This window comes from Tamandua tetradactyla, chromosome 9, assembly GCF_023851605.1.
Source record: "Tamandua tetradactyla isolate mTamTet1 chromosome 9, mTamTet1.pri, whole genome shotgun sequence".
Classification (NCBI taxonomy): Eukaryota; Metazoa; Chordata; class Mammalia; order Pilosa; family Myrmecophagidae; genus Tamandua; species Tamandua tetradactyla.
In genome coordinates this window covers 113,377,129-113,389,670 of record NC_135335.1, presented here as the reverse complement: position 1 = coordinate 113,389,670, position 12,542 = coordinate 113,377,129, and the positions used below count along the sequence as shown (strand labels likewise).

General features: G+C 35.1%; 1 protein-coding gene across 2 annotated transcripts in view; it reads left to right on the top strand.

Annotated features, from left to right (window-relative positions):
- The window catches only part of TRIM23 (tripartite motif containing 23), a 62,582-nt gene that overhangs the window by 43,521 nt on the left and 6,519 nt on the right, over window positions 1-12,542 (top strand). The window contains exons 8-11 of one of the 2 annotated variants that reach the window (XM_077117309.1): window positions 5,142-5,271; window positions 5,794-5,904; window positions 7,129-7,253; window positions 9,955-10,060. In XM_077117309.1, coding sequence (XP_076973424.1) covers window positions 5,142-5,271; window positions 5,794-5,904; window positions 7,129-7,253; window positions 9,955-10,060 — 472 coding nt within the window. Of the gene's footprint in view, window positions 1-5,141; window positions 5,272-5,793; window positions 5,905-7,128; window positions 7,254-9,954; window positions 11,758-12,542 lie in introns of those variants that run through there. The other variant, XM_077117308.1, reaches the window with a different exon arrangement.

Here is a 12,542-nt window from a genome sequence, read left to right as displayed (position 1 = left end):
GAATATTAAGAATTCAACTTGGGGAAGTTGAATTTCTCCCCATTCTCAGATGGTTTCTGGATTTTTATCTTGTTCTTTGCATGGGCCGTCATTTCTTGTTTGCTTGTCTTATAATCTCTTATTGTGCACTGTATATTTTAGTATTTTAAAGTGTTAATTTTGGGAGTTAGCTTCCTAGCTGTCTGTTCCTTAAGTTTGTATCAAGTTAGTGATATGACAAATTTTCTTGACTGCAGGGGCTGATCAAAACAATTAAGACAAAGCAAAAAGCACCTTTCAGTCTTTGCAAATTGGCTCTTTGGCTTCTGCTTTCCTTCAGAGCTTAGCCCTTCTATTAAGATCAGCCCAAGATATACGTAAAATGCAGGGTCCTCTTTTATCGGAGCCTACAGGGATCCATGGAGCCTGCCTGCTGGTGGCCTTTGGAATTCACTTGTTTATAGTTTCCAGGGGTTCGATTGAACACCCCCTTTACTCCTTGTATTAGTCAGGGTTCTCTAGAGAAACAGAATCAACAGGAGGTATCTGTAAATAGGATTTCTAAAAGTTTCTCATGCATCTGTGGGGATGCAAGTGTCCAAAATCCATAGTGCAGGCTGTGAGGTTGGCAACTCCAATGAAGGGTCTCTACGAAATCCATAGGAGAGGCTCACTGGCTGAAGAAATAGTGAAATTTCTCTCTTCTCCCTTAAAAGTCTTCAACTGATTGGATCAAATATAGCTGGTTGGATTCTCTAGTTTGTGGAAGACATACCCTTAGTTGATCTAGAGGTAATCAGCCACAGATGAAATCAACTGATGATTTAATAAATCAGCCTTCTGGTTTATCAGCCAGCCACAAAATAGCCTTGCAGTAATGGTTAGGCCAGTGCTTGCTTGAACAGACAGCTGGACACCATCACCTGGCCAAGTTGACACCTAAACTGACCCATCACATTCCCTTTGAAATATTCTTTCACCCCCTCCTGAATGTTCTCTTCTGTGACTTACTGTAGGTAGTCCTTTGACCCTCTCACTTCAGCTTAATTATTTCTCACACTGTCATAACTGTCTATAAGCTGCTTCTCTGCTCTCAGTACAAATGTTAAGGGGGCAAGACAAGTAAGTTCCCCAGCTTATACCCTCAGACTTCCATCAGATTGATTGAAACTGTGTTATATGCATTCCATTAGGCACACAAGGACCCAGTCTGCTTCCTGTGGAACAGGGCCAAGGTAGTTGTGTTAGTTAGATTCAGTTGTCAACTTGGCCAGGTGAGCATACCTAGTCCTGTTGCTGCGGACACAAACCAATGGTACGTGAACCTTGGTACGTGAACCTCATCTGTTGCCAGTTACATCTGCAGTCAGCTAGGAGGCGTGTCTGCTGTAATGAGTGACGTTTGACTTAATTGGCTGGTGCTTAAATGAGAGATTGCAACGTAGCACTGCTAGCAGCTCGGCATTCCTCATCTCAGCACTTGCAGCTCAGCCCAGGCCTTTGGAGAAGTCACCCCGGGGAAAGTTGTTGGAACCAGGGGCCTGGAGAGAAGACCAGCAGAGACCATCCTGTGCCTTCCACGTAAGAAAAGAGCCTCAGTGAAAAGTTAGCTGCCTTTCCTCTGAAGAACCAACAAAATAAATCCCCTTTTATTAAAAGCCAATCCATCTCTGGTGTGTTGCATTCCGGCAGCTAGCAAACTAGAACAGTAGTGCAAGCTGGCTTCACCCTACTTTGCGAGGGTGGGGAGGGGCCAGCAAGTTTGTCAGAATTTTCTTCCTGATATCCTGTAGTTCTTGTTATGTTTTCCTTCAGTTCTTTGAACATACTGAGTATCTTTTTTTTTGAAGTCATCGTCTATTTTGTATAAAGCCTGGTCTTCTTGGTTGATGGTTTCTGAATTTTTTTCTTGTTTTCTTGGATGTGCCATCATTTCCTGTTTCTTTGTCCTGTAATCTTTGGTTGCATGCTCTGCATTTTAATATTTTAATGTGTCAGCTCTGGAATTTAGTCTCCCAGCTGTCTGTTCCTTTTTTCTTGTATCTAGCTAGTGATACAACAGATTTCTTTGAGTTCAGAAACTAACCAAACGAATAAACCAAAACAAAAAAGTAAAACAAAAAACCTTTCAGTCTTTGCAAATTGGCTCTGAATTGGCTCCTGTTAAGATCAGCTAGAGGCAAAAGTGAAGTCCAGGTTCCACTTTGTCTTTTCTTAGTTTGTGTTTTTTCCTGGTCTTGCTCTCTCTCCTGTGGTCATAGGAATCCCCTCATTTATAGAATCCAAATGTTTACTCTACTGCCTTGAAGTAGACACCTCCTCCTTGCCCCCAACATACATCCAAGATGCTTTATTATTATCTCTTAAAACCAGTAATCCTTTGTCCCATGCTGCTTTGACTTAATTGTTTCTTATACTGCTACAGCTTTTTTAGCAAGCTGCTTCTCTCTGCAGAGCAAGTTCTGGAAGGATGAGCCAGAGTTTTCTGGTTCAGTGTTTCAGACTGCCACCCAGTAGACTGGCACCGACACAGAGATCCCCATTATGCTCCTTGGGGCTACTCTACTCCCTCTGGAACAGTGCCAGTGACCTGTACTGGGAGCACAGGCTGTCTCTGCACTGCTAGGAAGGGGTTAGAATTAGGGCCAGTATGGGCCCAAGGGCCTCTGTTGATTTTGGAAGTGCATTTTCTTGATTTGGCACTTGTTTAATTTCAGGAACCATTTAGCTCTTTTCCAGAGTTTTGAGGAAGATGATTCTGCCAGTTTTTGCTATTGTTGAAAGATGTTGTGGGGGATCAGCACCCTGGAGCATTCTGTGCCATCACTGTGGTCAACCTGAAGTCCGTGTAAAATTCGTCTTTGTGAACTTTTGTTTTATGTTTAATATTTACCAAAATGGGCAGTATATTTATGTTTAGATTCATTAATACAGAATTGGTTACAGCGTTAACACAGACAGAAGTTTTTTAAAAACTTAGGTTCTGGTAGTTCAAAATTTTAAGTTTTCATTTTTGTAAATATTTTGTGAAGAATAGGGTGATTCAAGTCTTCTAAATAAAAATCGCCGTATTAATTGCTTAAGGTAAAGTTCTGTAGAGGACATAGCATGGAAATACAATTTTAAAATAAAAAATGAATAACAAAATTTCCTACTATTATAGAAGAGTTCTTTATATATATTTCATATATACTATGATGTGTAATAAATAAGTTAGATCCAATTGGATACATTTAAAACTGACAACCATATTTTAAAAATCATCAGTATTTATACTGTGCTGAAAACTGTATCTTTTGTAGCTATTAAACTTATAAAAAATTTGAGGCGGTGTTATTTTTCAGAATTTTTTTAGGTATATAGGAATAATAGCATTTGAAGACTGCTATTAGAAACCATTAAAAGAGTTAGGGTTTTATTTTATTTTTTCATTTTTTTATTGTTTTGGGTGCACGGTCCGGGAATCAAACCTGGGTCTCCCGTGGTGGAAGGCAAGCATTCTACCCCACCCATGCATCCTAAGATTTTATTTTTAAAGGTTACCATTTGAAGGATTTTCATTGTAAAATGACACAATCAGATTTGTATTTTAGAAAGATCATTATTTTGGAAAATGTACTGGTGGTTAAGAGTTCTCTAAAAGTTATTAGAAGACAAGTGAGACCAGTTAGAATGCCGTTGAAATAATCCAATATAGAAAGGTGATGAGGGTCATAGTTACAATAGGGATATAGAGAAGTGAATGGATTGAAGATAGTAGGTGGGTAATGGCTAGTAATTGAATGATAGCTTGTGAAGGGTGAGGTAAAGAGAGAAGGCAAAATTGATGGCCACCTACCTAGATGGTGGTATTCCTGAGCTAGGGAAGATGGAAGGAAGTGAAAGGGGGCATGTGATGATATTTCGTTTTGGATATTTTGAATGTATTGGAATAGAACACCCAAGTAGAGGTATCTAGCAGGTAGTTAATTTTTTCTTAGGTTTAATATTGGACTAAAGGTATAGATTTGGGATCCATCATTATATAGTTGGTAATTGAAGTTCATGGGAGTAAATGAGTTAGTATGAGAAGTTGTCCTTTTACAGATCCTTAAGAATAGCAGTGTTTAAAAGGTTGATAAAAAGAGTATGTGAAGAAAGAGAAGGAACATTAAAAAAAGTGAAGTGAAAACTAGAAAAATGTGATACCGTAAAAGCCAAGAAAATACTGTTCAAAAGAGAAGCAAAGGGTGGTGTGACTGTGGCTCAGCAGGCAGAATTTTGCCTGCCATGCCAGAGATTTGGGTTCAATTCCTGGTGCCTTGCCCATGCAAAAAAAAAAAAAAAATTTTAAAAGAGAAGCAAAGTAATAATTGCAGACACTTGTATAGCCTTTCTTAATGCCAGAAATTATTCTAAGATCTTTTACATATATATTTTAAAATTAGCCCTTGCAAGAATCTATTTAAATTTGGTACCATGAATGTTCATTACAGCGTTATTTGTAATATCAAAAAATTAGAGATGACCTAACATCTATCAGTTGGGGATGGGTTAAATTGTGGTTCATGGAATATAATGAAGCCAATTAAAAAAAAGGTCTGTATGTATTGAAAAGAAAGGGTTCCATAATAACTATTGAGTAAAGAAATTTAGTTTTAGTATATATGTGTATGGTTTTTTTAAAGTAGTTTTTTTTAAAGTATATTTGTCTAGTTTATGTGTGTTGGTCATTGTGTGCATAGGAAAGTGTGTGCAGGGATATATAGCAAATTGTTAACAGTGGGTATTACCAGGAAGTAAGCAGCAATTTTCATTTTTAATTTATGTATTTCCCCTTATTTTGTTCTTTTTTCAGTACAGCATAAATTTTTTTTTTTTTTTAAGAAGACCCAGTTGAGCTAAAAAAGCTGGGAAAATTAAGTGTGTGTGTATTTTTTTAATCTATAAAAAGATGAGGATGGTCAGTTATACTAAGGAGATAGTAATGGGGAGTATTTATCTTGAGAAGATCAGGTTCAAGGGATGTGGAGGAATACAACTCAGATTACAGTGGGTTGAAGAATGAGGTGGAAATGAGGAAAGAATGAAGTTACATTGTAAATAAGGAGAATAGTATAAGTGCTAATACTTTCTAATTCTGTGTCAAAATAACAAGATTTAAAAACCATTTTAAATTGTAGGACAATAGAGTTCACATTGGACCAAAAATGGAAATTCGAGTTGTTACTTTAGGATTAGATGGTGCTGGAAAAACTACTATTTTGTTTAAATTAAAACAGGATGAGTTCATGCAGCCCATTCCAACAATTGGTAAGTATGAGTATTGCTTTTTACTCTAACGGGCATTTTATAGATAAACCCTAGATTACAGATCAGTTCTCCGGGGGGGTCTGATTTACCTGTAGATCTGGCATGGGGTGGGCTCTTTCCTTGTTCCAAGACTCTAGCATTTCAGTGGCTGTGGAACTGAAATGTGGATAATAGAATAGTAAGAATGAGAGTATCTGTGGAATAGTAGGAAGAACTAGAGAATTGGTGACCCTGGCTGAGGATTAGGGCTGTGGAGGTGGTAGTAGGGTAGAACGGGCAGGTACTTTCCTTCCAAGGTCTTAAGGAACCTGGTGGAGGTTTAGAAGGTTAGCGCTTATTAAAGGTGTAGATTCCCCATGTAGATTTATTAGGAGTGGAATTCATTGGGCAGCAATAGATATTGTTATATGCAGGTAATTTGTAAGTCACAGTTATACCTGGGGGTTGCCTGTGTTTGGTGTGTCACTCATTATAAATATAAGTGCAGTATAAAAGTACCTTTTTTTTCTTATTAAAAAACAGGATTTAATGTGGAAACGGTAGAATATAAAAATCTAAAATTCACAATTTGGGATGTAGGTGGAAAACACAAATTAAGACCATTGTGGAAACATTATTATCTCAATACACAAGGTAAGAATGAAATATGACATTTTAATTTGTCAGATTTTTAGGATTCCAGGTTTCAGTACACCAATTTAACTAGCAAAGCTGATATTTAAACATTGATTAAATACTTATCAGTACATTTAAATATTGGTGGCTAGCCTTAACATTTTTAAAATTGAGGTGTAAAGACTAGAAGATGTATTTTTGGTTTATTTCATGATAAAACCATGATTATAGCATAAAAACCATACTTAGATATGTAGGCACTTAAGAGTGCTTATTGCGTCTCTCTTGACAGCTAAAGTCAATTATTAGTGGTCATATGGTCATATTACTTATTAGTAATAATCTCTGGTCATATAGTAAGTACTGAGTTGAATTTATCATATATGACTGCTCAGTTCAATATAAAAAATCTCAATTACTCCCTCATTTCTATTTCCAAATGTTCATTATCTGAAAAAAAAGTGACTTGGCTTGCTTTGACCAAGTTATGTTTATATCACATATATTCCATTTAGCTTTTAGAACATTTGGTTAGGTCCCCCCATTGTATACTTTTGTTTCCTATACCCCAACATGAACCTTATGTTCATTCTCTTCGTCCCATATGTCATCTCACCTTTCACCTAGATAAAGACTTGATTTTTTTTTATTTTTCATATTAAGTTCAGTACTAATCAGTGATTAATGAGGAAAAATGTAATCTTGAATATAAAGAATAGTTGAAAGTGCTGCAGATGGTTTAACCTAGAGAGAATACAATGGAGAGATAAAGATGGTGATATTTTTATATTTGAAAGTCTGTCTTTTCATAAAGGAAGTAGTATTCAAAGCTCAAGTAGCATTAGTAAGTAGACGATCATGAGAAGCACATTTTCATTAACTGAAAAAAACATTAATTGATTAACACAGCATAGTGTGTTTGGCATGCATGTTATAGAGGGAAAACTAAATGTCTGAAGTTGCATGCATACTTGAGATTATACCTGTTGAATTGTAGCAGAATTAAGTGAATATAACCTTTCATTATTGCTATGTGCTCCTACACATACTAGGTAGCTTTAACGTGAAAATAGTGACAGTAGACAAACCCTAGCCATAATATAATAATATAAGCATTTAAAAATATTTGATCCATTAATTGAAACATAGCAAGTGACTAAATGTGTGTGTGTGTGTGTGTGTGTGTGTGTGTGTGTATGTATACACACACACACATATATATATGTATTTTTTTTTTGGTAGCTGTTGTATTTGTTGTTGATAGCAGCCATAGAGACAGAATTAGTGAAGCACACAGTGAACTTGCAAAGTTGCTAACAGAAAAAGAGCTCCGAGATGCTTTGCTCCTGATTTTTGCTAACAAACAGGTAATCCGTTTATATCTCAGAATACTTATTTTAGTAGTTTTGTGCATTCCATATCATAAGGTAACTAGAAAGATTTCAAAAGAGAATCAATTCTGTAGATATTCATGAAATTTCTGCTGTGTTTTGAGTCCATTCTTTGTGAAAAATGCTGTGTTGGGTACCTCCTTGGAGTTTACAGAAAGAAATAAGGTAGTTAATACTAGCCAGAAGTTCCTGTGTGTATGTCTGAATATATGTAAATGTATGAGATTCTAATACAAAAAAGACTGGTAAGTAACTTCAATAATATTAACAAAGTTTTATGGAAATTTAGAAGAAAGAGAGTAGTTCTAAAGGTTGCATCTTGTAAGATTTGTAAAAAGTAGGTTTTGATTAAATGTTTAATTATGGATAAGACTGACTCAGTATGTGAAGGAAAGGACCTTATAGGTAGAGAAAATAATGAGTGTTTTTAGGGAACATCAGGCAGAACTACATATGATGGGCAGGTGAGAGGATGGTGAAAATCTAAAACTGTGAAGGTCTGAGAGACAGACTGAGATATTTAGGTTTTATTCTGTGAACAAAGGAGACTCATAAAAGACTTTTGGAGAAGGAGACGCTACGATCATGTCCATGTTTTATGACTAATTCTGGGGGTAGCATGTAGAATAAATCAGAGTGGGAGGGACTAGAATTTGGGAGATTAAATATAATGTGGCAGTAGTGTTCTAGTTTACTAGCTGCTGGAATGCGGTATACTAGAAATGGAATGGCTTTTAAAAAGGGGAATTTATTGCAAATTTACAGTTCTAAGCCTGTGAAAATGTTGAAATTAAAGTAAAGCTATAGAAATGTCTAAATTAAGGCATCAACAAGAGTTACCTCCACCCAAGAAAGGCCAATGAAGTTCAGGGTTTCTCTCTCAACTAGAAAGGCACATGGCAAACATGATGACATCTGCTAGCTTTCTCTCCAGGCTTCTTGTTTCGTGAAGCTCCCCCGGGGGGTGTTTTCCTTCTTCATCTCCAAAGGTCTGTAGCTGCTTGGGCTCTTATGGTTCGCATGGCTCTCTTGTGGCTCTGTCCCTGTCTCCAAAATGCTTCTTTTTTTAAAGGATTCTGGTAAATTAATCAAGACCCATCTGGAATGGGTGGAGTCACATCTCCATCTAATCGAAAGGTTAATACCCACAACTGGGTCCATAACATCTCCACAAAGATAATCTAATCAAAAGATTCCAGCCTATATTATTGAATAGGGATTAAAAGAATAGGGATTAAAAGAAATGGTTGCTCCCACAAGATTGGATCAGGATTAAACGATGGCTTTTCTAGGGTGCATAATTCTTTCAAGCCAGCATAAGTAGTAATTTGAGGAGTGAAAGGTTAAGATCCTGAATTCGAGGAGTAGAAAGGTAGAAGCAGATTGAAGAGACTTTGTGGAGCTACAGTTAGAATTTGGTGACTGAATGGGGAAGATGAAGGACAAGGAGTAGCTATAGATCTTACATCTTGTGTCTAAGGTGTTAGGAGGATGAAATAGAGAAAGGAGCGTAGACAACATAGGAAAGTGTAGGATGAAGAATAAAGAATTTCTCCTTAATAAAGAAAAAGAGTAACTATTAAGGGCTGATGCATTCAGCCTTACTAATGAGTAATGACAAGTAAATAAGCCAAAGTGAAGTACCATTTTCTGCATATCAGATTGTTAAAGAAAAAAATGTTTGATAATCCTCAGAGACTCAACATACAACAGTTGGTGTGGCTGTTAAGTTTGCATGGAGGGCAACTTGGCAATATCTGTAAAGGTTTTAGATAAATTACAATGTTTTACCCTGCAATTCTATCTCTAGCAGTGTATCCTGCAGACAAATATTCTAAGGTTATCCTATGGATAATTTTGCGGATTAGTGATATATGTGTGTGTGTGTGTGTGTGTGTGTATATATATATATAGTGATTGCAATAGCATAATAGTGCATGACTTCAATCTAAATGGCCAGGTTAAATAAATGCACCTGATTAAATAAATTATGCTACATGAACAGTGGAAAGCAGTTCAAATGTTAAAAAGAATGTGGATAATTTGCTTGTGCTGATAATGAAAAGATGTGTAAATGAAAAAAAAAATCTGCAAGGTACAGAACAGTCCAGAGTATGTGCCTGTTTGCATGACTTATTTGCTTATTTGCTTGTCTTTACTCCTAAGTAAGGCTGAGTGTATTAGTTTATAATAGTTTGCTTTTTTGTTTATTTGCATGAATATACGTAGAAATTTTATGGAAAAATGTGTGAAAATTTTTACTGGTGATTGCTTCTGGGGAAGTAGGGGGAAGAGTTGAAGGTGACAGAGAAATGAAGTCTTCATTATGTATACCCTATGTATAAACCATTTGTTATGGTATGCATGTATTGTTTTTAAAGTTGATGCCTTATTGTGATGACTCAGGCAGTATATTTCAGGGTGGATGGTCTTTACTGATTTCATCATAAGACTCTTCTTTCAAGCAGTGTATATATAAATAAATCATTTTAACAAAAACTCTTAATTTTGTTCTATTCTTTTAATCTCAGAATAATTATCCAAAAGTGAATCTGGGTTGTATTCTTGTTTAAGCTTCTCTTAGAATAGTATCAGCAAATTTCTATAGAAATAGTAATAATTAGGAATATGATCATTTGAATGCATACAAACATGATGATGTGTATTTATCTTTCAGGATGTTGCTGGAGCACTTTCAGTAGAAGAGATCAAAGAACTTCTTAGTCTCCATAAACTGTGCTGTGGCCGTAGCTGGTATATTCAGGGCTGTGATGCTCGAAGTGGTATGGGACTTCACGAAGGGTTGGACTGGCTTTCACGGCACCTGGTGGCTGCTGGAGTACTGGATGTTGCTTGATTTTAAATGTCGCAGTTGCTTTAAGTTTTATGGTTAAGAGTTATTTTGCACATAATATGTTGTAAGAAACTCTACATCTCAAAGATAGTAGTTAATTTAGGGTATGTATATAAAAAGAATCTTGGGTTGGGAATTCAGTACAATATTGCTCCCAAAAATTATTCTGTGGGGGAAATTTAAATATCTGACTCAGAAGATTAGATTGAATAGAAATTTTTGAAATTTACATTTTTTTTAAAAAGTAAATTTGTTATTTAAGCTTTTCAGATTATATATAACCCATATATTGGGGCAGAAGTAGTCACAGAGAAAGGGTAAGTGGAGGTTTATTCTTTCAATGAAAAAAGAATAGTCAGCTGAGTGCCTAATGGAACTTCTGTTGTGAAGAAAAGCTTCATTTACTTGCCTTTTGACTAAATTTTGGCATTCTGTACTAGCAAAAATGGTAGTGGTTTAATGAAATTGAACCCAACTGCATCTCTGGCTAACAGGACTTCTTTACATTTATATTCAGGGTAACTGAATATATTTAATGCTAAGAAGTATAAGCTATATACTTAGAAATTAATTTTTTATACATAGTGTTTCAGTAAAACTTTCTCCTAAAGCATTCTGTATAATACATGGTAAGAGATAATAAAATGTTATACAACTAGGCCTGATTGTCAGATTAGTACTGTATTGAACAACAATTAAAAATAAAACTGTGAAAGTTAGGTTATGTTCTAGTTCATTTTCACTTATGAAAGATCCATTTCCAGAGCTGAACCTAGGCTTAACTATAATTTCCTAGGTCAGAGCTCTAAATTGGTCCTTCTATATTTCAACATATGCAAAGTACTTAGTAGTGTTTCTTTTAAAAACATCACATCCCTAGTGACTACAGGTAAAAATGTAGTGAATTGGAGTCAGTGTCTGCTTTAAGTAGGAAATTACCTTTACCTTGAGTCACTTAAACAGTGGAAAATGCTTATTACATCAGTTACTTTAAAACATTTTCCCCAAATAAGTGCATTTATCTTACTAAAATGTGATGAAGGTGCTTCTTAACAAGGCCTTGAAAAGTTAAAGAGGAATAACATGTCTAAAGAAGAAAAAGAAGAAACGTTCAAAAAGTTTATGTCACTCTTATTATGCAGTGTTCTGAGTAAAAGTTTAGAACTTTTGTGCTCTTTACTGGTTTTCAGTTTTTAAGGTTATTCTTACGAAAACACAATTTATTATATTTTATGACGGCTAGATTGAGATTTCATGTCTTTTTAATGATTTTCATATTCTAGAATGAAGTTGAATCTTATTAATTGACTTATCTTAAGGACATGGATGTCTGTAAGATGTGACCTTAGGTGGCACTGTTTTGGTTCATCTTTTCAAATGTGTTTTTGTTTATTTAAAAACAACATAGCTTTTAGAAAACAAAGCATTAACAAAAAAAGCCCATCAATGTTATGGGCACAGTGTAAATAAGTATATATAATATTTCATCCATTATTTTTCCAAGTACAAGGTCATGCTGTTACAAGTATAGTTTGTGCACATAATACTTCTAAATTAAATTATTTAATATTTGTCGTATTTCAACTAAACTGTGAAAAATAAAACAGCTGTTGTGTTTGCCTGTGAGACTTTGAACTGTTTTCTCTACTAGGTAATTGGAAAAGAAAAAAAAAACCCCAAGTGTAACATTTACATAGGAACCTACTTCCCTTGTGAATTATTTATTAATTTTGCTTAACTTTGTAATTCACATTCTTAGCATATTACTGAATACAAGTTAAAAATTGTGTTTAAACCTATGCTCCAATATGATTATAAGGTATTTAATAGTAGTGTTTGTGTATGATCTATTTTTTAAAATATTTTATTAATAAATCTTCACACACAAGCATTCCATACATCATGTACAATCAGTGGCTCACAATACCATCACATAGTTACGTGATCTTTCATTTTTAAGAATGTTTTTCTTAGGTTCCTACTACTATTTGTTACTGTTTTCTTTCACTAATCATTAATTAACAAAGTGCTAATTTCCCCTGGAACTGCCAGATTTAAGGGGAGAGAGATGCTTTAAATACATTCAGTAGAGGATTTGCCTCATAGCTCTGAATTTCTGTATTAAGCCGAAATATTATTATATACTTTATTGTAAGGCAGATTTGTCAAGTATGTAGTCCTGGTTTATAATTCTGTAATGTTTTATAACCACCAAAAGCCATTATTTGCATTGCATATACATGATTAGTATAGATAGGAATAAAATATTAAAATCACTGTAAAGAAGAATTCATTTTTGAATCACCTATCCACTAGTAATCTATTTAAAATGCTATATTTGTCCTGGGGTTAAGAAGAAAGAAGAAAATAAAATCAGATAGGGAGTGATTTGCATGGCAATATGGAGATGA